Raw genomic sequence first — 25679 nt, forward strand, 5'->3', positions numbered from 1 at the left:
TATTATTTTCTAAAGAAAGATGCCATAATTTGGAACTAAAACTCACCAGTAGTAATGCTTAGTCCTCTCTCGATTTGTCCATTATTTAGTAAATTACCTATCAGTTTATCAATGTTATCACTTGTTTCATTTATGTAATAAATAGTAATAATCTGCTATGAGTATAGAATTTTGGAGGTAGTCAAGAGAGACATAAGAAACAATTCATGCCCACCAATTCCTTAAACATTTGACAGGAGACAAAGCACATATATATGAGAAAAATTTAAATGTCATCTGGACAATAAATCATTAAGAGCTATAAAAAATAATAGTTCAGGGCCAGGCATGGTAGCTCATGCCTGTTATTTCAGCACTTTGGGAGGTTGAGGTGGGTGGATCACTTGAGGTAAGGAGTTTGAAACCAGCTTGGCCAACATGGTGAAACCTCATCTCTACTAAAAATACAAAATTAGCCAGGCGTGGTGGCACACGTCTATAATCTCAGCTGCTTGGGAGGCTGAGGCATGAGAATCGCTTGAACCTGGGAGGTGGAGGCTGCAGTGAGCTGAGCTCGCACCCCTGCACTCCTGCCTGGGTGACAGAGCAAGACTCTGTCTCAAAAAAAAAAAAGGTAATAGTTTGAGAAAGACAAAACAGAAGCTGACATGAACAATTAAAAGTTAATGAAACTCGGGAGCAGATGAGCTTTAATAAAAATCGGTGAAAGAAAGATAAAGCTAGAAGGCATTCCAGAAGATAATGCAAACAAAGGTATAAAAGGCAGTAACATAAGTGAGAAAAAAATGTATAGATGGATTTTAATGGAGTGGAACATTCACGTTGGTAATAGTAGATGATATGGCAGCCTAGATTTTATCCTGCGGCAATGAGTAGACATGGGAGGTTTTTGAACAAGACAGTGGTATACGAAAATGGTAGTGTAGGAAGATAAAGCTGGCCACAGTGTGCACAAATGAATAAAAAAGGGAGAGATTGGAAGCAGAGCAACCATCATTTGGGAAGCAATGTCAATCATCCAGGTGTGGAATGAGGGAAGCCTAAAGCACAGCTCTTACGGCAGAGATGGTAAGCACTTAACAGATGTGCAACCTTGCAAAGGAGTGTCAGAACATGGTGATCATGTTATCCTGAAACAATCAAGAAATGAAGGAGATACATGAGTCACAATGGCCAAGTTTAAAAGCTTCACTGACAGCTAGCAAAGGTAGGGAGTCAGAAAAAAGATCCAGTTTAATAGATAACTGAATCTTTAAAAAGACCAGAATACAAAATATGCCAAAACTGTTTAGGTTCTAACTTCCTGTATCTAAAGGATAAACATTAACCCAGTACAGAAACAATTATTGCATTCCTTATATTACCCATAGAATACTTTCCAGTAACTACATCCTAAAACCACTTACACCCATTGAAAACCTGAAATAATTGTAAACAATCACCATCATAAATACGACTCTAACAAGTATAATTAATTTAACTTATTGAAAATATAGTTATTCATACTACGGATTAATTTGAGTAGATATTTTTAAATATGGAATTCTAATTATAAAAATACTTACCAGTAAAACAAGTTGTAATTGGTATCAAGAAGTACACCTATGCCAGGTTTCCAAGAACAGAGTAAATATTGCCAATTGTAATATACACAATCCATATCCTGAACTTTAGTTTCCGGAATTCCTAAGGAACAAATCAATCATGAATCCTTGAAAGGCTTGGTGATGAATCATTTGTGAAATCATTACGCAATTTTACTTCAGTTCCTATGATCTCTCCATTTTATTTTGCAATCAACATAATCAGGATTATTTCAAAAGGAAATTACTGGAAATCACTTCACTATAAGAGGGACATGCAAAATCAAAGAAACATTTGAGGGCTTATTTACTGATATTAGTATAAGCATATCCAAAAGTACTAAATTGATTATTCTAGGATGCTCTGAGCAGATGAACAAACACTCATGACTGTTTACTAATATGACCCCAAAACTGGGAGCTATATCAATAAAATAAGATGTAGGTTTTGCCAAGGGTATTTGCTGTTTTAAAATTTTTTTAAAGGCTAATCACCAACTACAAGAAAGATTCTATTTTTTTGCTACAGTGTCACAGGATCTTATACATAAAACCTGGTACATAAGGGACTTATTCCCAAATGAATTGTTCTGATAGTATTAAATATGAAAAGAGAGCTTTATTTTAACCTTGTGGAGATATCCAATAAGTAGTTTCCGCCCAGGAACTTTGAACTTCTGATCCATTTGTACATTGTCGTGGTAAAAGTGTACGTATCTTTGCTTCAACGGCCTTGTTAAGATCAAACCCATCTTTGTAATGTAGATTCTTAGTAATGATGGTCTGTTTCATAGAAAGATGAGACAAAGTCAAGCTTAGAAACCTCCGCGGTACAGTGAGCTATATTAATAAGACTAATAAATCATTAATACCCTGGAGAATTCCCAATATCTAAGACAGTCCTAATGACTATTTGATACAATGCTACAGATACATTTCCAGCAGAGCTCATCTCTGTATGTCATATCATTTGATAAGATCATTTGAATCTTAACATTTCTTTCCAAATAAAAACAAACACTTTAGGGAGGGAAAAAAATGTTATGGCATGAACTAGAGCTATAACTGCTTGGAATCAAATAGATAATTTTCATGTGCCATATGCCCATTACTTGGCAAATTACGTCACATTTCACATATAATATGAAACCTTCAGGAAATACATAAAGTAAAACCCTGGAAGTAACCAGAGAAAGCCAGGCAAATCGTGAGCTTCTGGGGGACAAAAAGCATTATTATTTATTGTTATATTCCTGATACCCAGTAGAGTGTCTAGCACAAAGTTGATCAATAAATGTTTGATTTGAATCTTCTAGTCTATTGAAACTATCTAGCTGAATTAGGGAGGTAAAGAATGCCATCTACAACAGAAATCTTTGAATATATGTACTTGTTGAGTATGTAAGTAGTTAATAATTCAAAAAATTTTCATTGAGCTCTTACTACAATATATACAATGAACCATAATCCTGCCACCCTCTGTGGGAAATGTACAAAGATAAATAAGCCTTATCTCCTACAGTGGAAAAGCTCACAGTTCAGTAGCATGTATAAGACCCATATCCAAGAATAAAATGCTCTTCTAGTGAAGTGCTCTTCAAGTTCATATGGCATGAGACCAAGTATTTTTTTTCCCGTACTTCCAATGGCAGTTGTAACAATGGATGGGGTGAAGACAGATATAGCAGGATGAATAGGAGACAGAAGCAGATGTGGAAGCTTTTTATATCCTAATTAGAACTATTGAGATGTGGGAACTGGAGTGGACACTAAAGTCAGGAATCACAAAATAACACTTGATGATTGCTCTGATACCGTAAATGCATGCTTTACTTACTGTCCATGTTTCACTACCAATGTTTCGGTATTTTAGTTCATATTCCACTGTGCATTCCTTAAAATTATCCAGAGACAGTGGGGGTTGCCATTGCAAATAGAGATAACCTAAATATCCAGGATCCACTATCTCAAAATCCTGAGGAGGGTAACCTGAAATAAAATCAATAAAACACTTTTATTTTTTCTGTATTTTATGACAAAGATTGCTAAATCTAGATGGCTTCCAAATGTCCACCAATTAACAGATAAACAAAATGTGCTACATGTATACAATCAAATATTATTCAGCCATAAAAAGAACTGAAGTACTGATTCATGCTAAAACATGGATGAACATTGAGAGCATTATACTAAGTGAAAGAAGCCAGACACAAAAGACCATATATTGACATAGTTCCATTTCTATGAAATATCCAAAATAGACAAAATCATAGAGAATGAAAGTAGATTCATGATTGGTAGGGGCTTGGAGAGAGCAACAATGCAGTGTGACTTCTTAACGGGTTTAGGGCCTCTTTTTAGGGGTGATGCAACTATTCTGGACTTTGACAGTGGTAATTATTGCACAACTTTGTCAATATACTAAAAACCAATGAATAGTACATTTTTAAAGAATTAGTTTTGTGTAAATTATATCTCAATGAGACTGTAAAAAAATCTAGATTACTGGTATATAATTCTTCCTTCTTTGAGAAACCACATATGCAAAATGTGACTTTGCCTCACTGGGTATTAGTTTTTCAGGGGAGCAAATACTTCAATGCAGCTTTATCTCTGTGGTCATGTATGCCAGAATTTGGTCCAAGATGGGAACATTTTATTACAAAAATCTCTCTAATAGCAATAACAAATCAATATTAATTCAATGTTTATCATATGTATATAATGTCGCAAATACAAAACAGGGATAGAAAATATGAAATATGACCTCCATAGCAAAGTGTCTTAACAATTTGGGGAACATGCAGATCTTGTTGATCCATTCTAGTTAACTGAATTATCTAGGTAACTAAAGTTTAGTGCTATCTCTAGAGTATGCAAACCAGGACCACTCTTTGGAAGGATTCAAGAGAAGGATTCAGCTGTGTAATATGGGGAATCAGCCTATATTACTATTTCAGAGGGGTGCAGTAGGAGGCAATGACTCCATCAGATGATTTAAAAAGCAATAAAACAAATTAAACATATAATTTTATATATTTTATTATATAATTTTATATATGATTATTATATATCTATAATGTAATATCAATGTTATTATATATAATATATATGTTCATGTGCATTCAATAATTCTATAAACTTTTCTACTAGCAAATCTAGTAGTACTATAGTACTGCCCTCATGTTGCCTTTTTGCTAATAATTTTCTCTCATTTATATTACACTGTTCATGTATAGTATTTCATAATAGTTATTGAGGTGAGAAAAAGAATCCACAGAAAAGAAATGGTGGCACCAGTCATGGTTTGACCTGCGACACCCATGTACCTATAAACAAGGTCTCTATTGAGGAAGAAATGACAATTTTATCATTTCAACACTTAAGGTTAAATTCTTTGTCAAATGCATTGTTCAAATTACCTTCTTCAATTAAAAAGTTCATATAATAATTTAATAATTGTATAATTATTTTTAAATTTCACGTTACATTTCTGTACCTTTTTAAATTTATCTAATTATCATAAAAGCTAAGGACAGTAATTAAGAAATCGTTACAATTAGTTTAGTAGCAGGCAATGAGGTTTCAGATATCTAATCTGTTAATAAAAGACTATACAAAAAGGTATGAACAATGTCTTTTAATTTGGCTTTTATCCCACAAAACGTGTGTCAACATCAGTTACCTTATACATGAAAGTGACTAGTAAGTACATAGCTTTTGTTCATGGACCTCCTGAAATAGTTTCAATAACAATTCATCTACTAGTTAGTTATGCACTTCCATAAGGTAGATCAAAAAGACAGTTAATTTTTGGCCAGGCGTGGTGGCTCAAACCTGTAATCCCAGCACTTTCGTGGGAGGCCAAGGCGGGTGGATCACGAGGTCAAGAAATCGAGACCATCCTGGTCAACATGGTGAAACCCCATCTCTACTCAAAATACAAAAAATTAGCTGGGCATGGTGGCACGTGCCTGTAATCCCAGCTACTCGGGAGGCTGAGGCAGGAGAATTGCCTGAACCCAGGAGGCGGAGGTTGCGGTGAGCCGAGATCGTGCCATTGCACTCCAGCCTGGGTAACAAGAGCAAAACTCCGTCTCAAAAAAAAAAAAGACAGTTAATTTTCTATTAAAATCCATTTAATTTTACTTTTCCTAATTTAAAAACTATTTCATTAAAATCCCTTTACCTTCTATCTTGGTGTCTGAAGATAAATTATAGCCAAATGTTGTGCTTATCAGAAAGTTATATAAGCATCCGGCAGCCAAGCAAACGAACGCCATTTCTTCAAGATTTAATATCTTGATGTTGTCTCTCTATGAAGGAAAAATGTAACATTTTAACTTTATCTTACATCAAATAATCAAACTAAACGTGATTAAAAATATTTTGGAAAGCTCTTTGTGTGCTTTCTACCAAGAATTGGGAAAACTGTCCACCTCAGACCGTGGAAACAGAAATAATCAAGTTAGGAACCAATGTATTTGGAAAGAAAGGATTCTAGTCTCATCCTACTTATAAGAACAAAAACAAAGCAAAACAAAAACCCTGGTAGCTAGCTCCTCACCTCCCCACCGACACACACTTCTCCTGACCAGGTTATGGTGACTTCAGATAGGCTTCATCTGGAAGACCATTAGACCCACCAGTGTTCTTACTGGTTCACCGGGGGTGTTTATCATCCGTCTCCCTAGCAACAAATAAAAAACTGTCAAATACTCTCTTTTCTGAGGGGAAAAAAAAGTATTTGAAATCGGCTGGGAGTGGTGGTTGACGCCTGTAATCCCAGCACTTTGGGAGGCTGAGGCAGGTGGATCACCTGAGGTAAGGAGTTCAAGACAAGCCTGGCCAACATGGTGAAACCCCGTTTCTACTGATAATACAAAATTAGCCAGGCATGGTGGCGTGCGCATGTAATCCCAGCTACTCGGGAGGCTGAGGCAGGAGAATCGCTTGAACCCGGGAGGCGGAGTTTGCAGTGAGCCGAGATCGTGCCATTGAACTCCAGCCTGGGCAATAGAGTGAGACTCTGTCTCAAAATAAATGAATAAATGAATAAATAAATAAATAAAATAGAAAGTTATTTAACCACTGAAAAAGCTCAGAACCTAAACCGAAGCCTCAGATAGTTCAAAACTTCGCTGTTTCTTCATAAATATTTCTTTACTTAAGAAAAAAAAAAAAAAAACTTTATTTAGCTCTGGCGCCTCCTGTTGGGCGATTGACTTTCTTCTTTGCTCCTTTTTTCTTTTTTTTTTTTTTTTAATTTTTTATTGCATTTTAGGTTTTGGGGTACATGTGCAGAACATGCAAGACAGTTGCATAGGTACACACATGGCAGTGTGTTTTGCTTCCTTTCTCCCCTTCACCCACATTTGGCATTTCTCCCCAGGCGATCATTAAAAAATCTGGAGACAACAGATGCTGGAGAGGATGTAGAGAAAAAGGAACACTTTTACACTGTTGGTGGGAGTGTAAATTAGTTCAACCATTGTGGAAGACAGTGTGGCGATTCCTCAAGGCCTTAGAAATAGAAATTCCATTTGACCCAGCAATCCCATTACTGGGTATATATCCAAAGGACTATAAATCGTTCTACTATAAGGACACATGCACACGAATGTTCATTTCTCCTTTTTTCTTTTAATTAATTTTTTTAATTAAAATTTTTTATTTCTGTCTAATTGTTGTTCCATTTTTTCCTGTGTTTCTAGTATTAGTAAATGGCATTGCCATCCTTCTAGTTGCCCAAACTAGAAATCTGGGAGTCTTCCTCAACTCCTCTCCCATCCAATCTCTCCATTACCACTACCACTTCCTAAATGGAGGATCTTACCAGCAGGGATCTCCTTAGTCAGTCTTTCCTGCCTCTGATCCATTTTCTACACCACATACTGCAAAAGGGATCTTTCTAAAGAGCAAATCTACACTTTTCATCTCTTTTTTAAAACTAGAACCGCCTTTCATTGCCACAGAATATAATTTAGCGATCTTTCTATCCTTGAGGGATATTGGTTTTATGATCAGACTTTAAAGGATTCATGCCGTCAAATACCTACTCAATTAAAAAAATTCCTTACTTTTAAAAGAAAAATTACTACTCCCAGTCCCATATAATTCTCTTCGAATTTATATTCTGGAACCAACAATTTCACAGAAAGTAAAGGATTAAAAGTCACTTATCCCTACATTTAGGGACTCCCCTTCTTTTCCCATGTATAGATTAATTCAGTAGGATAGACCTTCTCTTCCACCCCATCCTCTTCCTCCTACCTGATCCATCTGTAATACTGTAACATTGGTAAGCTTCAATGGCTACTTTATAGAATCTTAGGATCAAATTGTTACAGCCAGTATGTATATCAGAGACAACGGTAGTCAAATTCTCATATATAAACTTGGAAGTAAAACTCAGACTTGCCCAAGATTACACAGTAAGTTAGTAACAAAGCTGGAATTAGGACAGAGATCTCATAATTCCCAGTCCTGTGTACTTCCACCCTATTCTGCTGGATCCCACAGGCTTGACTCAGGATTATGAAAGTTTTTCCTCTGGGACCCCAGTGATTAAGTTTTCCTTTAATTAATTAACCAGGCTGAATCAACACCATGTTATTTTTAAAATTCTGTGCCTCATAAAATCAGGAGAGAACGCTATTTCTCTCACTGAGGCCCAATAAATCTCTCTTTCTCCCCAATTCCTCTCTCTCTACTTGCCAGCGCATGGCTGCCCATTAATGCATTGGTAAGTACTGGGTAGATTTGGCTACCAGAAGCTTACAGATCTTCCACAGAGCTACTCTCATAGATTAAGATGAACACAGTGGTTATTACTAGGCTCAAGGACATAGGTCTGACCAAGAGAAAACCTTCCATATTACCTATAAGGACTAAGGCAATCAGGCTGCCGTTAAAATGCTCTCAGAGCGATTCTAACAAAATTTTCTCTCCCTTATTGATCTGTTCTTTAAAATTTCATAGTGTTGTGTCATGTATAGAATAAGTGCTAAATAAAGAGTTAAAAATCATTTGATTTTATTCCATTTATAGGCTACTGAAATCTGACTCAGGCTATCAAATACCATTTCATGGATCAGATAGATCAATATACCTAAGCAAAGGTGGAAAATGGGATAGCTAGCTTCTAGCATCACTTATGGATAAACCCACAAAAGTAGTTGCTGAATTACACCCAGGACCCAACCAAGAATTTCTTACCGAAATGAACACAAAGACAATTCTCTCCTCGGCTTCTGGGTTACAGAATTGTCACTAGTGCAGTGAGGGGCTTTATACACTATGTGGTTACCCGGAACACCTGAGTTTTTCACAAGGAGGAGCAGAACCTGAAGACAAAAGGAAGATTAGAAAAGCAAATGCAGACATATTAGATTTAAATTTTTTTAATATATATTTCACACTCTCAGACCACAGTTCATAACCATTCATCTAGTCTCAGCTTCTCATTTTTAGAAATAAGGAAATGACCAGAGAGAAAGATAAGTAGGCCAAGTATACACAACTTATTGGTGGCAGAGCTGGGACTGAAAACCGCATCTCCTGAATCCTTTCCACTAACTAACAAATAAATGTTCTTATCATAATGAATCTATCCTGCACCTATTTCACTAGAAGCATCTCCCTAACTTCCAACCTTCCTCTACCTCCTGTCACCACCCAAACCATCCAGCCTGCCACAGTTTTATCATCATGATATTTCTGGCAGAGTAATAATTCAATAAACATTCATTGAGCATCTTTGGGGTTTATTTTGCCAGATACTATCCCAGCTAAATCTTGCAGAAGATACAAAGTGAAAGTGGTAACAGTCATAGTATCTGTCATAATAATAATAATACCTTCTAGTATTGATTCAGCATCCCAGGCACTGCTCTGTACTACACACTTTATATGCATTATATCATATAATCCTCACAATCAGACTTGGACATATATACTATTTTTAGGTCAATGTTATTTGTTTAAATTTTCTTTTTAAGTTTGATATAATTTTTAATTGATACATAATGGTTGTACATATTTATGGGGTACAGTGTCATGTTTTGATACATGGATAAATTGTGTAATGATCAAATCCCGGTAATTAGCATATACATCATCTCAAATGTTTATCAGTTCTTTGTGGTAAGAAAATTCAAATTCCTTTCTTCCAGCTTTTTAAAAATGTAACACATTATTTTAAGCTATACTCACCTTACTGTGCAATGGAAACCAGAATGTATTCCTCTTATCTAACTGTAACATTGTACCCATTTTCCAACCTCTCCCTATCCCAGCTCCTTTATCCTGTCTCCAGACTCTGGTAACTTCTATTCTACTCTCTACTCTACAAAATTAACTTTTTAAAGGCCAGAAGCTAAGACATACAGAAGTTAAACAGCATCCCTCAAATCACATAGGCCATAAATGGTGAAACCTGGATTTAAAGCTAGACAATCTAGTACCAGAGCCCTTGATGGTAACCACACACTAGGTATTTTCTGTGCATAAGATCAATGTGGAGGGCAACTTTCTATTTCTACCCTGTCAGTTTTACATCACACTATTGTTGGGATAGTTTCTCACTGAGAATCTCCTTTGCAATGGCAAACCTAAAGTAACTGCCTCTTCTCAGTCTCGCTTCCCCACCACTTCCAAGTCATGCAACATAACACTCTCACTTTAAGAGTTGGCTGCAATCCGTGCACTGTTGGAGAAATTCCAGGTACTTACCAATCATATGGTTTCTCAAGAAATAGATTAACATAGGCAGTTATCACAAGTCCTCTTTTGTTCTCCCCTCTACTTTAGAGACATTAATTAGAATCTCTAATACTGTCCTTCAATCAAGCACATAGAAAATATTAAGTGTTCCTGAAATAGTCACAGGGCCAGGACAAAGATTCCATAAGTCACAAGATAGGGGAGGCTATGGGTGGGGCCAAAAGCCATCCAAAGCAAATTTGGAATTATAGCAAGGTGCTGTAAAAGCTGGCAGAACCAATTATCCTTTTGATCAAGTAACATATATAGTCCAGGAGCTTGTTATAACAAAAGGCACAATGGTATAAGTATCAATCTGGATTTCACTCCTGCCTCAACCACTGTGATAAGAGGTAAATTATATCTCAATTTGCATCTATAAAATGGAGGTAATGATTCAAGCCTGGCAGGGGTGTCTTGAAGATTAAATAAGATAATGTATGTGAAAGCACTAGAAAAATAGTTAACTGCTCTATATACTTGAGAGGGGTTTGCTTCTGAGGACATTGCCACTAAGCAACACTTGAAAATAACTTGCCACAACCTACACATTAATTCAGCACAACACACTTGTCCACGGTAGATAATTAGACACTTATTATTAATTTCCAATTTCTACTACCTTTGTTGATCCAATTTGCTGCCTCTACTGATTTTTGCCTTAAAAAAGGTAATTTCTTTCATTTGTTTAGCTTTTCATAGTTTGTAAAGAATTTGTTGATATTTTTAACAGGTCTGTAAGTGTATAAGTTTTGTACTCCAGATTTACAAACAGCAAAACTGGGGCTTAGAGAAGTGATATGACTAGCACAGGACCCCACAGCTGATACAATCTATACAGAAAGGATAGGAAAAAGTAGGAAGAGACAGAAAAACTTTGCAAGACTAATAATACATAATATGGTTTTTTAGAAACATTTCTTCTCTCTGTTGACAAAGGGGAAAAAAAGATTCTTCTAAGGTATCCAAAATGACCACAGGGTTTTTGTTTTATTTTATTGTAAAGACAGTGACCAATTTGCAAAGACAATTATTTACTAGAAAATGACAAATGGAATTTTGCAATGTCACTAAAATGATTTCTTTTAAAAACATACATTAGAAACTATGGGCATGTTGTTTCTGTTGCCTTTGTATGAAAAAAAATCAATTATAAAATTTGATACTCTCTATTCACATTGTTTAAGGTATCTAAAAATATTGGCCAAAGCAAGTCGAATCTGAGGAGAGAAAAACGGAAATATAGTGAGATTGCAGACTTAAATGTCATTTGCAAATGAAGTGATAAATTGATATAGTCTTACATGAAAGGCAGTGACTAGGAGATCTAGGCTCTGTCACCAGCTTTGCCAGGTGACTCTGGAAAACAACAACAATAATAGGTGTCAAGCTCTCTGCCAGCTGCTTATATAGATTAGCTCACTTAAGCCTTACAAACTTTTATGACTATGATTATTATCATCCCAATATTACAAATGAGGCATTTGGGCCTCAGGTGTCAAAAGGTCATGCAGTTTAACCAATAAAAATGCCAATATCTGATTCTAAAAAGTCATACTCCTTTTAAAATATAATACTCTCTTTCAAGTAGTCTCACCCTGCGTAGGTCAATTTCCTCTCATACTAGTTATCCCTAGGCTATAATTCTCCATTTCAATGGTTAATTTGTCATGTTTCCATCTGTGGTTTCAGGATATGACTCAGGAGCACTGGCTTCCTGGATAACTAATCTTATTTCAAGAAGGCCGTCCAACGTGTATAAATGCCTATTCCTAGCTTCTAGAGTATAGTCATGACTCAGCACAATAAAGAGAGTCTTGAACCTGCCAGGTTACACACCGAGATTAATACATAGCTCAATAATAGTACAATCAGACTATGACCTGGTGGTGAATCAAATCCAATTTAGGTAATAACTAGCAAATAACATGTCCTACAGTGGAGTAATTTATAAAGAATTCTGAAGATGACTTTGTACTAACTAATACAAAAGGGCTTTGAATCACACAGATGCATCATGTTTTCCACTAGTGATGTCAGTCATGTCCTCTACACATACACAAGGAATTTAGGAACATGCTGAATTATGAAAATCACTGTATGGAAATGAAATACAGGTAGGATTTATTTTTTAAAAATACCACTTTAACATCCAGGTTTATATAGCATGATTATATTTGCATCCCTAATAAGGTTACATACTAACATTATTTATTGATATTTATAAAATACATTAAATAAATCTACAGTTCTTGTAAAAACATAGGCAGTTATTCTAGGGCATAATTATTTTCATTTATTTATTTATTTATTTATTTATTTATTTATTTATGTAGAGACGGGGATCTCATTATTATACTGACCAGGCTGGCCTCAAACTCCTGGGCTCAAGTCATCCTCCTGTCTCAGCCTCATAAAGCACTTGGATTACAGGCCTGAGCCATAGCGCCAGGCCCCGTAATTCCTTTTTAGATGATTTTACTATATAACATCCTGAGTTCATCCGGTTAACAAGTTTGCTGCCACACTGTCAAAGATAGACAATTCAGTTTTGAACTACCATAGCAACATCTAAGTTTACAGTGTTAATTCATGTAGCAGTTTACAAATTTCAGAATTTATCCCTGAGCTGAGATCACAGCGTTATTAGTTTATAATTCTATCCAACAAACCACCAACGTGCTTTTTTAAAAACAACCCACTAAAATTATTTATTTGCAGTCCTTTAAATAAAATCCCCCAGGTCATCAATTAGTAAATATTTCTTGAAACAAGTCAAATAGTTCTTGCTAAATATACTTTATATTCTATTCCAATGATGTTGCAGCTGAAGAGCAATGCACTGCCTTGAAAGGCACTACTGCTCTGGAATTAGCAAAACAATCTCTTTTGTTCAACACCGTTCTTCATACTCCCAGATGCCCCCAATTACTTTTTGCAAACAGGCAGGGAATACCCAAAACATTCATGTCATGCAACCCCTTCAAAAGTAAACAATAGGGTATACTCTACCCACTTAGTACTCAGTAAAAATAGAATACAAAATGTACAACAGCAATTTTTACATTCCTTCCAGGTTATCTACCAGTATGTTATTTATAGGCTTTAAACACATTGAAATGTGGTATTATATTACATATAGTGCCATCAGTTATAGAAAAGAATGTTAAAAACAATTATATATTAATATTTCTACTATATATTAAGTATGCAACAATTATTTTGGGAAGCCTACCACATGCTAGGCACTATTATAGGTACTGGAAATACAGCAGTGAACAAGACAAAGTAGCTACCCTCATTTCTGGTGTGGGAGACAGACAATAAACATATCAGATAACCACAAGTTGTGTAAAGAAAAACAAAGCAGGATAACATGAAAGAGAATGATGAGGGATTCGTTTTAGGTAAGGGTAGTGAGGGAATGCCTCTCTGAGAAAATAGCATTAAGGACTTCAGTGATGCGAGGGAATAAACCAGGTAAAAGTACAGAGAAAGAATGTTTCAGGTAGAAGGAATAGCACATCCAAAAGCCCTGTGGCAGGAATCAGCTTAGTAGTTTCAGGAATAGGAAGACCAGTAGGATAGGGAACACAAAAAGTTAGATGATTTCACAAATATAGGAGAGGGTAGGGCATGGTAATGAATTTACCATTTACTTTTAGTAAAACGGGAAGCAACTGGACAGTTGTAAGCAGTGACTTTGATGTGGACAGGAGACAGGGAAATGCTGGGTAGAAGAGGGCAGTTCCCAGGCAAAGGCCCCACCTTCAAACCTGGAAACCCATGACCCTAAATGGGAACAGGCATTCCTGTTTTCATGTCCAAAATGTCTTTTGGCCCACCATGCCCCCTTATCCTGTACACATGTAAATCCCGAACCCTATCCTCCATTAGGGGACAAATAGAAGAACAGAAGAATGGCAGAAAGACACAGCAGAGAGAAGAGAAGGAGCGTCTGAATGCCGACAGGAGTTCGGCTGGAGACAATAGAAGAGGAGATGAGCTGCTGAATGTCAAACTCCACGGGAAGATCATCCTCCCACTCCACTTCCATCCCACTAAGAGCCACCTCCACCATTCAATAAGACGCCTGCATTCATCCTTCAAGTTCGTCTGTGACCTGATTTTTCCCAGATGCTGGACAAGAGCTCAGGATACAGAAAGCTGTCACACTGGCCCTCTGCCCTTGCAAAAAGGCAGAGAGTCCACTGAACTGTTTAACACTTAAGCCATCCACAGATGACAAAGCTAAAAGAGTGCACTGTAACACATGCCCACTTGGGCTTCGAGAGTCACAGATACCCACCCCTAGACACTGCCATGGGTCCAGAGCCCAAAGCACTCACCTTAGCTCCTGCACCTGCCCTTCTGCGTGCATACCTCCCTGTTGCCAGAGAGCCACACCCGCTTGTCACAGGTTCTGCAAGGGATCCAGGGAACTCTCTCACCTCAACATGATGTAGATTACATTTTAAAGGGATATTGTAAGGAATGAAAGGGTAGAAGCAATGACCCGGGCTAGAACTGATAGTGACTTGGACCAGGTTGATAGCAGTGGAGATCTGCCCCTCTGCATGCTCCCCCTCCCATACCCCCTTGTCCCCAGAGAACCACAACCCCCTGTCACAGGTTCTGCGAGGGGTTCAGGGAATTTTCCTACCTTAACATGATGTAGATTATATTTTAAAGAGCTATTGTAAGGAATAAAAGGGTAGAAACAATGACCCAGGCTGCAGTTGATGGTGACTTGGACCAGGTTGATAGCAGTGGAGATGCTGATAGAATTTACTGGTGGATTGAAGGTGAAGTATCAGAAGATGATGGCTCTATTTTTGGCATGGGCAACTGGATAATTGTTTATAGGGCCTAGGGATGATGGTCAAGAGTTCAATTTTGGATAGTTAAGTTTGAGTCGACTAACTAATATCCGAGGGGAAAAGAAGAGTAGGCAGTTGGATATTTGACTCTGGAGATGGGGGAAAGACCAGAGCTGTAAATAAATTTGGGAATCATCAGCATATAGACAGCATTTAGAGCCATGTTAGTGATTGAAGTCATCTTAGGTAGAGTGTAGATGAGATGAAAAGAAAAGAGGGCCAATGACTGGGACCCTCCACACATAAAAGGCTAGGTAGATTTTGAGGGGCTACCAAAAAAAGAAACAAAAGAGAGGCCAGAGAATTGAAAGGAAAATCAAGTGGGAAAAACGTTTCAAGGATAAAGTGATAGACAGACAATGTCAAAGCTGCTGAGAGGTTGAGTAAAATGAGGCCTGAGGATGGGCTAATGGTTTAAGCAAAGTGGAAATCATTGATAATATTGCTAACAGGATTCAGTCAGTGGAACGTTGCGGGCAAAACCCACAATACAATGAGTTTGAGAAAGAATGGAAGGGTAAAAATACGAGACAGTAAGTATAGATAACTATTAGGGATAGGAAAAAAGACAGTGTTTTTCCTATTCTCGCACAGGCAATACAACACAGAATTCTTCATATCTGGTCACCAAAACATATAGAGATTTCTCCTTCACCAATCAATTCTCCACTAATTTAAGTCAATTCTAAGACTTGACCAGGAGATAGTATCAGATGTCTCAAGTTAAGATTTCAGTCCCTCATGACTGCCCCCACTTCAGATTCCAATAGAAAGCCTTGGGTTGTGACTTGTGTTTCTGACTGATGGACTATGAATCAAGGTTCCCACAACCCACTTCTGGGTATGATTAATTTGTTAGGATAGCTCACAACTCAGGGAAACACTTTACTTACTTTTACCCATGTATTATGAATGGTACTACAAAGGATACAAAGGAATAGCCAGATGGAAGAGATGCATTAATGAAACACGAGAGAGAGGGCACAGAGCTTCCATGCCCTCCCCAGGTATCTCCACATGTTTAGGTCTCCAGAAGCTCCCCAAACCCAGTCCTTCTGGGTTTTTATAGAGACTTCATTATTTAGGTATAATTGATTATATCTCTGTCATTGGTGATCAACTCAACATTCAGCCCCTCTCCCTTCCCTGGAGGTGGCGAAGATGAGGACGGTGAGGAGATTGAAGGAGGGTGGGGCTAAAAATTCCAACCCTCTGATTGTGTGGTTTGTTCCCCTGGCAACCACCCCCCATCCTGAAGCTATCCAGGAGCCCCCAGCTGTCAGTTATCTCACTAGCATACCAAAAGACATTTGCCACTTAAGAGATTACAGGAGTTTTAGGAGCTATGTGCCAGGAAACTAGCCAAAAACCAAACCCATATATATCTTATAAAGCATAACAACACAGTCCACCTCGCCTTTTTCAAACACAGATTCTTTACATCAAAATAATCATATAAGTCAAAAGATACTGGCACGTTACTAGAAGCCCATTCACTTATTAATACAGTCATGCACTGCATAATGATATTTTGGTCAAGAAGGAACAACATATACAGCAATGGTCCCCTAAGATTATAGGTGAGTTAAAAAATTCTTACCACCTAGTGACATTGCAGTCATTATAATGTCCTAGTGCAATTACTTTCTATTTTATAAATGTAATATAACCTAAGTGCACAGTGTTTCTAAAGTCTACAGGACTGTACCGTAATGTCCAAGGCCTTCAAATTCACTCACCTCTCACTCACTGACTCACCCGGAGCAATTTCCAGTCCTGCAAGCTCCATTCATGTCAAGTGCCCAACACAGGGATACCATTGTTAAAAATGTTTTATATTATATTTTTACTGTACACTTTTTATTTTTAGATATGTTTTGATACACAAATGCTTAGCGTTGTGTTATAATTACCTAAAGTATTCAGTATACTCATATACTGTACAGGTTTATAATCTAGGAGCAATAGGCTATACCATTTAGCCCAGGTGCGTAATAGGCTATATCATGTAGGTTTGTGTAAGTACGCTCTAGGGTGTTTGCACAATGATGAAATTGCCTAACACACATTTGTCAGAAATTATCTCCATGCTTAAAAGACACATGACTCTAATTAGTCCAGTCCATTATCATGTTTATGAAAATGTCTCCCAGGGTGGAGCCACTCAGGTTAGCAGGCTTCCAAACCTCACAATAACTCCTTAGAGAAGTTTGCTATAAGGAGCTATAGCTGGGGGGAAATCTCTTTTCTTCCCTCTTCAAAACACGGATGGAGAACAATGCACATGAAGCCTTAATCCTGCTCTTCCTTACATTCTTGTCATAAGTATTGAGCAGTGATTCTCTTCTTATTTTATGGATACAGGTCAGAGTACTTTAGGATATACTTATCAAAAGGTGGCATATTAAGGCAAAGCATTTTTTCTGAGGCAATTAGAAACTAACAAAGTTTAGTTTCACCAATGATTACATTAACAAAGACTTTCCATCTGCTAAAATAGTTTTGCAAAGCTATCTCCAACTTCTGGCATTTCTAATAGAATATTATTTTTAAAAAACCTCCCCTTTCTCCAGACTATAAAACATTTCTACTTTCTGTGTGTAATCTGAGGTTTCATTTGTTTTCTTCTAAATTTGTTTCCTGCAGCAAAACTCATCAGAAAAAAACGTATTATTATATATTTTTGTAAGGCAGTTTAAAATTCTGTTTGTCTTTGACTCACATGATTCAGACCAAAGATCTGAATCGAGGGAGTGGCAGAAATGAAATCCTGGTTCTATTCCTGATTGCAAAATGCAGAATAGGAACACACAGCCTTTAGTGTCTTTTGAAAACTTTGAAACTAAGGGATCAAACAATATAGCTGCGCATATTCCCAAAGAGTTTCAGTAATTGTATATCTCTAGGCAAAATTCTGTTTCTTCTGGCTTAGCTAAGCAGGCTGTTTGGAATCCAGAACGTGGATGGCAGCTGGTTCATCAGCTCAGGCTCTTGCCGCCTGCTTGTTTCTCATGCCCCCCTCTCTTCAGGCCCTCTCCTCTTATTTTCCTCTTTCCACTTTTCTTTTTCTCCCTCTTTTCATTTCTCCTATTGATGTTCCTCTTTTCCATTAGTGGAAATTAATATATTTTTGCATAACTGGCTGTCCTTATTTTAAAATACTGGGGCATCTTCTCTTCTCAGTACAGTTGTCATCAGTTTTTTGGCTTCAGAAAATGTTTTCCATTATGTCACTTGTAGATTAAACTTTCAACATTGTAAGCTTACTTTTAAAAGTGTTTATGACTTAAAAAAGGTACTGTTCACTTGCCTGTAGGCAGAGCTTTATTGTTTTGCAGTGGACTGATTGCCCTTCATAAAAATGAATTTCCAGCTTGAAGATGACTGGTTCCTTATAATCGTCAGCTTAAAAACTAAATCCACCTCATAATCCTAAGTGGTAGGTCTACTTACTTCTCCCACTTTCTCACTGTTTTGGTAACTGCTTTTGAGCCTAGGCTAGACAATGTTTTTTAAGGTTCCTTAGAGTCTCTATTTTTATAACCAGTGCTTAATTTATACCATTGCTTGCTGTATTTGTGCTGACATAGCCACAGGCATCCATCCAGATCTTTATTTCACAGGCATTTCCTGAGCATCCATTTTGTAGTCAGTGCTGCAGACACGAAAACAAGCAAGACACAGTGTTTCTGCCCTCAAGTCTATTGACAGGGCGACCAAAAAAATTAAAAATAGTCATAAAGTGTGATCTTTCTCTCAGACTACTCACAGAAATGTAAATTGATGCAATCCTTTTGGAGGTGGTATGGCTGAGATGACCAGCTGTCTCCTAATTTTCACTGTTCCCTCCTTCAGTGGTAACGGAACCCACAAGTTGTAGTTGGTCACATGGCCACACAAAACAAATACTACAATTCTGAGTGTCCTTTCAGCTATATGTGGCAGGTGATTAAGCTCTGGCCTAAGAGATATAAATGAAAGTGTTATCTCCAATCTCTTGAGTCAGGCCTTTAAACAGAACAGACCTTTTCTCCCCTTACCTTTTCTTCCTTTCCTCCTGCTTGCTTGTTAGAATGTGGTCTTGGCATTGAACCACCCTTGATCAAACAAATGAGGGAAACACCCTAGGCATGGCAGAACAAGTTTAGAGTAGCCCAAGGCCCTTGTTGGCCTCATGCAATAAAGCTGTGTACTCTTAATGCAGCCCTGGCTGGATTAGCTATCCCCAGACAGTCATATGAGCGCAACATAAACCACTGTCTTTTTTAAGCAGAACCTGTGATGTAAAACTAATAGAGGAGTATTGAACAATGTATATCAGAACACTTTAAGAGTTCATATCCTTTTAGGCCAGGCACAGTGGCACAGGCCTTGGGAGGCTGAGGAGAGCAGATCACTTGAAATCAGGAGTTTGAGACCAGCCCAGCCAACACTGTGAAACCCCATCTCTACAAAAACACAAAAATTAGCCAGGTGGTGGTGGTGCACGCCTGTAGTCTCAGCTACTCGGGAGGTGGAAGAATTGCTTGAACATGGGAGGCAGAGGTTGCAGTGAGCTGAGATCTTGCTACTGCACTCCAACCTGGGTAATACAGCCAGACCTTGTCTCAAAAAAAAAAAAGTTTATATCCTCTTAACCCCAAATTTCAAGGTAATCAAAGAAATATGTGCTTCTACAGTCAGACACCTCTTTTCCACGTTACCTTTGAGTTTGAAACTCCTGAAGAATTCTTATAAAGCACCATATTTAGCCTATATAGCATTTCTCTTGGCTAAAGCTTCTGACCAAGTACCTGGGAAATAAAACATACTCAGCCACCCCACTTGCAAATATTACAACCACAAAATGCTGAAGTAGAAACTTTTCACAGGGACAAAAATACAATATGACCATACTTTGATGTCCCTCCCCCTTTAAGGTCTTCAAATTTTGAATGTTGTAAACAAGAGGATATAAGTGGGCCAGGCACTGTGGCTCACACCTGTAATCCCAGCACTTTGGGAGGCTGAGGTGGGCGGATCACTTGAGGTCAGGAGTTCAAGACCAGCCTGGCCAACATGGTGAAACCCTGTCTCTGCAGGCGGGTGCCTGTAATCCCAACTACTCAGGAGGGTGAGGGAGGAAAATCACTTGAATTGGGAAGCGAGACTGCAGTAAGCCAAGATTGCACCACTGCACTCCAGACTGGAAGACAGAGAGAGACTCCATCTCAAGAAAATAAAAAAGAGCATAAAAATGCTGGAGGACCCTCTCTGACTTTCTGGTGGTCCTGCTGTTATGAGCTGCTCACAGGTGCCACAGCACTTCTTCCACCATCATGAGTTGTTGCCATAGTTTTCTGAATGCTGTTCTGGCGGTGCACTCACACAGCTTTAATCTTTTGCTGTTACCACATTTTCCAGTGACTGGCAGCTCACGCCATGTGCTGTGGTTATTATCAGAATATTCCGAAATTCAAGTTGTCTCTCCATGAATCAGTGTTATTTCTATCAACTGTTATTCCTGAAAAAGTGCTAGATAAAGAAGATAGCTGATTCGATAACCAGAGATTAATCACTGCTGGATAAGCAAAGTCAAGCATGCCAGGAAAGATAACTATGTGGAGTAGAATCATCCCAAAAAGCATGAGGTCTTAGCTATCCCCAGACAGTCATATGAGCGCAACATAAACCACTGTCTTTAAAAAAGACAGATCCCAATTTGTCTTCCTTTTTGAAGCATCCATAGAAGTTTAGAATGACTAACACCTCTTACCCTCCATCCCCACTATACTCCTTAGAAGAGGGTGGGGTTCTCATTTTAGCAGCACACATGCTAAAACTGGAATGATACCGAGAATATTAGTATAGCCCTTGCACAAAACTGACACATAAATTCTTGAAGCATTCCATTTAAAAAAGTTTTTAAAAAAGAAGTTGGAGCACTCTTAGGGAGCTCCTAAGCCCTCCTTATTTTCTTGATACTTACGACCAGAAGACAGTGACGTATATGTACAAATTTTCATACAGAAATTCATTCTTGGCTTCCACTGTCTATCACCATGGCTTAAATACAGATGTAGAAATAGAGGCCAGAAAAGTTAAATGATGTTCCATCAATCTTCTTTCATTCTAGTTTGTGTATTTAAATATTGCCACTGTGATCATTTTTCAGCTTTGCAAAAATTTCAGTTCACAGACTTGGCCATTTTTTCCAAATCCATCAGCCAGATTTTGCTTTTTTCCCTTCTTTATTCAATCGAGATCAGCTTGCATTTCCCAAACTAAACTTATCCCTCTGCCTTTTTATTACAACTTCCTAACAAAATCCCAATTTGGAAGAATCTAACTCTCAGATTTTCTCTGTGCTTATACCTGAGCAGGTGAGTGCTGATGAAAGAAGTTCCGCTATAGATTAGTTCCATGATAAGTGCATAGCATTTCACTTTAAATAAGCTCATAGTACTACTCAGAAGTCCTATTACTTGTCTCTGTTCAACTGCATTCCATTACTGACCATTATAAACCTTTTCCATTCTCCTAAACCATCTCATCCCTTCTCCCCTGATCTCAGCCCATGACCTTGCCTCTTACTTTAAAAAACAAAATTGAGACCATCAGATGGAAATTCCCTCATCTTTCTGATTTGAAACAAGAATCTTTCCACATACTCTCTTCTTTCCCTCCTGCTCCTCATGTCTGTTTTGAATTCCAATCCTGCTCACACTTTCAAAAATGTTACACTCATTTTTTTCATCGCTTATATATCTTCCACAAATATAAGATGTATGTATGGATATACATATCTCAGCTAGATGCATCTCATTAGCTTTTAAACCTGTTCATTTCACCCAAATCTTAAATATAAAAACAAATTACCTTGCTTAATTTGTCTGCACCTACTGCCCCAATACTCCCATCTTCTTCACAGCCAAATTTCCAGAAAGAGTTGTCTATTCTTGCTATTTTCATCACACTTCCCCCTCAGTCTTCATCACTCCATTTCCCTCTGGGTTCTTCCTTCACCTCACCACCAATCAATGGCTCTACTGAAACAGGTCCCACTAGAATAACTAACGACCTCCATGCTACTGAACCTAATTAATGTTTTAACCCCAATCCTATTTATATTTCAGCAGCATTCACTCATTTATCATCATCTTTCTTGAAACACTTTCCCCTTGGCTTCTCTGACACCATTTCCTGGTTTTCCTTCTACCCCTCTGGTCACTTTTTAAATTTCATTTTCAGGCTTATCCATTACTTATCCTAATAATAAATGTTAGAGTTCTTTGAGGTTTGCCCCAAGGCCTTCACCTCTTCTGATTCTGTATTCTCCTTAGGTAATTTTATCTGCTCCCACAGCTTCCATTACCATCCTACATACCAATGACTTCCAAATATATATTTCTGATATACTTTGGATATTTGTCCTCTCCTAATCTCATGTTGAAATCTGATTCCCAGTGTTGAAAGTGGGGCCTAGTGAGAGGTGTTTGGGTCACGGAGGCAAATCCCTCATGAATGGCTTGATGCTATCCCCTTGGTTATGAGTCAGTTCTTGCTCTATTGTTCGTTGATGTGAGATCTAATTGTTAAAAAGAGCCAGGCACCTTCCTCCCCACTCTCTTCTTCCCTCTCTTGCATGTGACACACCTGTTTCCACTTTGCCTTCCAACATGACTGAAAACTCCTTGAGGTCCTTACCAGAATCAGATGCCAGCACCATGCTTCTTATACAGCCTGCAGAACCATGAGCCAAATAAACTCTTTTATCTATCAGCTATCCAGCCTCAGGTATTCCTTTATAGCAACACAAAGCAGACTGAGACAATCTCCCATGTGAACTACTCTCCTGAGCTCCAGGCATGTATATCTAATTGGTTTCTAAATATCTTCACTTGGAAGTCTCAAACATACCTCAAATGCAAAATGTCAATTGCCAAAATCATGATCTCCCACTTCAAAGCAAGTGTTCTTACAATATCCATTCAACAGTAGAAGCCAGAGAGTCACTTTAGACATCTACGTCTCACCATGTCCAATCCATAGTCTAGTCCTGCCCTTTTCTCAAATATCACTCATCAGTAACCAAAGGATCTTTCTCAACAATATTTTCAAGCTATAATACTAACAAAGTTATCAAAAAAAAGGCAAGGAGAAGAAAGTGTATCTTCCCTGGAACAGTACTAAAATTTTTCCTTAGATTATCTTAAAATATCCAGATAATCTATCATTACATGATTTCCAATTACTGATGGATGATGTAATTCAGTTTTCTCTGTGTCAAAGAACACGAAATCCATGGAGATTACGAATACCCAACACATTAACCAACTTTTTTTTTTTTTTTTGAGACAAGGTCTCAGTCTGTCGCCCAGGCTGTAGTGCAGTGGCTCAATTTCAGCTCACTGCAACCTCCATCTCCCAGGTTCAAGTGATTCTCTTGCCTCAGCCTCCCAAGTAGCTGGGATTACAGACAACTGCCAACATGTCTGGCTAGTTTCTGTATTTTTAGTAGAGACAGGGTTTCACCATGTTGGTCATGCTTGTCTCAAACTCTTGACCTCAGGTGATCTGCTAGCCTCAATCTCCCAAAGTGCTGAGATTACAGGTATGAGCCACCGTGCTTGGCCAACACAACTTATTATCTTCCTTTTTGTTTATTTTTTTACCAAATGCTACAATGACTTCCCAAGCCAGAAAATTAGAAGTCATCTTAAATTCTTCTCTCTCATTTATCCTCAACCACCAGTTCATGCATATACACAATATCCTAAAGATTCAATTCTCTAAGCATCTTTGCAGTCCATCTGTATCACTCCTCCTTCTTCACTGCCATGGTAGACTCTAGCCATCACCATCTCTTGACTAATCAACAGAAATAACCTCCTAATGCATTTTCCATCTTACAATAAGTCAGGTTCTGGTCATTCTCGCACTGTAGCTGGTATGACCTTTTAAAAACTCAAATATGTCCAAACTTTTTGTGCTTCTGGTGTGAAAGTGCTTTTCTGAGCACTTCACTGTATTAATTTGCTTAATCCTTACCATGGTACTATGAAACAGGTACTGATGTTATCACATTTTACCAATATAGAAACCGTGACACAGAGAAGCTACATGATTTCTGTGGGGTCTCACAGCTATCAAGTGATGGAGCCAAAATTCAAAGCCCAGCAATATCATTTCAGAGTTTGTGCCTTTAACCTCTATACTGTGTTGTCTTATAAAATAACACACAAACCGTTTAGCATGGCAAGCAGTATTTTTCTACTTTTAGACTCATCTTCTACTTATAGGTCTTGAAAACTTGGGTCTTCTTTTATCTCTAGGCCTTTTCCCACTGATATCAATACTGCTTTACCTAGTCTAGTCATTGAGATTTAGCTCAGGTACTACTTTATTCTATAAGCTTTCTCTATTCACTTCCCCAGACTGGATTGTGAATCTCCTCTGTGCTCTCTACTAAAATAAAAGGGAATAAAATTCTGTAATATTTTAAAAGGCAATCACCATTTAGTGAAGAAAACAGTCTTCTAACCAGACAAGTATGTGGCAACATTATTTTGAGACAATCATTTGTGTTTTGCTCTAAGTTTTTTCTCTTTTCTGTCCCATTTCAAGAAGATAGCTGAGCAATTTCATTGTTTCTTACCCAAGGGAATTCCTCCTCCTTTGTTGCCAGGACCCAAAGAAAAACTTGCCCACACTTGCCTTCCTGCCTTTTATTTTCCCGAAACCCATAATCTCATGGGAGAGATTATGCTCTCTCATATCAGTGAGGGTCTATAGAAAACACATGAAATTCCTTTTAGAGTACTGGGACAAGGAAAAGGGACACAGACTTTAGACAAAAATAAGTCAGGAGTCTGATTGGAGTTGGTGGTGGCAGGGAAAACAGGGAACACTTCAACATTTGATGGCAGCAGCCTAAAACAGAGGTAAAAACTCAGAAAAATTTCAATGAGTGTGCTGAGTCTGAGGTACTGGGGACCCAAACTCAGCAGTGATCCAGTCCCTTAAGCCCCTAAGCATAGCATCGGAGCAGCAGCAGCAAACATGAAATAACCATTTCAGGTTGAGGCAAATGGGGTTGGGTATCAGAGAATACATCAGGGAGTTGACAGAAGATTCATGATCAATAGCCTAATGGGCCTCCCCAATATGGATGGTGTCCAACTTACAATGGTTCAATTTACAATTTTTTGACTTCATGATGGTGCAAAACCATCACAATTTTGACATACTTTGATTTTTGATCCCTTTCCCAGGCTAGTGGTATGCAGTTATATGAGAAAGTCAACACTTTATTATAAAATAGGCTTTCTGTTATATGATTTTGCCAAACTGTAGCCTAATGTAAGGGTTCTGAGCACGTTTATGGGAGGCTAGGCTAAGCTATATGTTGGCAGGTTAGGTGTATTAAATCATTTTCAACTTATATTTTCAACATACAATGGGTTTATTATAA

At 37.9% G+C, this 25679-nt stretch overlaps 1 protein-coding gene and 1 non-coding gene across 9 annotated transcripts in view; one reads left to right on the top strand and one right to left on the bottom strand.

The window, feature by feature from the left end:
* IL13RA2 (interleukin 13 receptor subunit alpha 2) overlaps positions 1-25679 on the bottom strand; it is a 63284-nt gene that overhangs the window by 8163 nt on the left and 29442 nt on the right. For 5 of the 8 annotated variants that reach the window (XM_078363120.1, XM_078363122.1, XM_078363121.1 and 2 more), the window contains 5 exons: positions 8802-8929; positions 5773-5899; positions 3421-3572; positions 2213-2366; positions 1566-1686 (listed from right to left, as the gene is read on the bottom strand). In XM_078363120.1, coding sequence (XP_078219246.1) covers positions 1566-1686; positions 2213-2366; positions 3421-3572; positions 5773-5866 — 521 coding nt within the window. In that variant the 5' untranslated portion in view covers positions 5867-5899; positions 8802-8929. Of the gene's footprint in view, positions 1-1565; positions 1687-2212; positions 2367-3420; positions 3573-5772; positions 5900-8801; positions 8930-11650; positions 11710-18995; positions 19188-25679 lie in introns of those variants that run through there. The other 3 variants (XM_078363124.1, XM_035288532.3, XM_035288531.3) reach the window with 2 other exon arrangements.
* On the top strand, positions 21018-21124 carry LOC118150768 (U6 spliceosomal RNA). The gene has a single exon (XR_004738913.1). It is a non-coding gene; the product is annotated as a U6 spliceosomal RNA (small nuclear RNA).

Source organism: Callithrix jacchus, chromosome X, assembly GCF_049354715.1.
Source record: "Callithrix jacchus isolate 240 chromosome X, calJac240_pri, whole genome shotgun sequence".
Classification (NCBI taxonomy): Eukaryota; Metazoa; Chordata; class Mammalia; order Primates; family Cebidae; genus Callithrix; species Callithrix jacchus.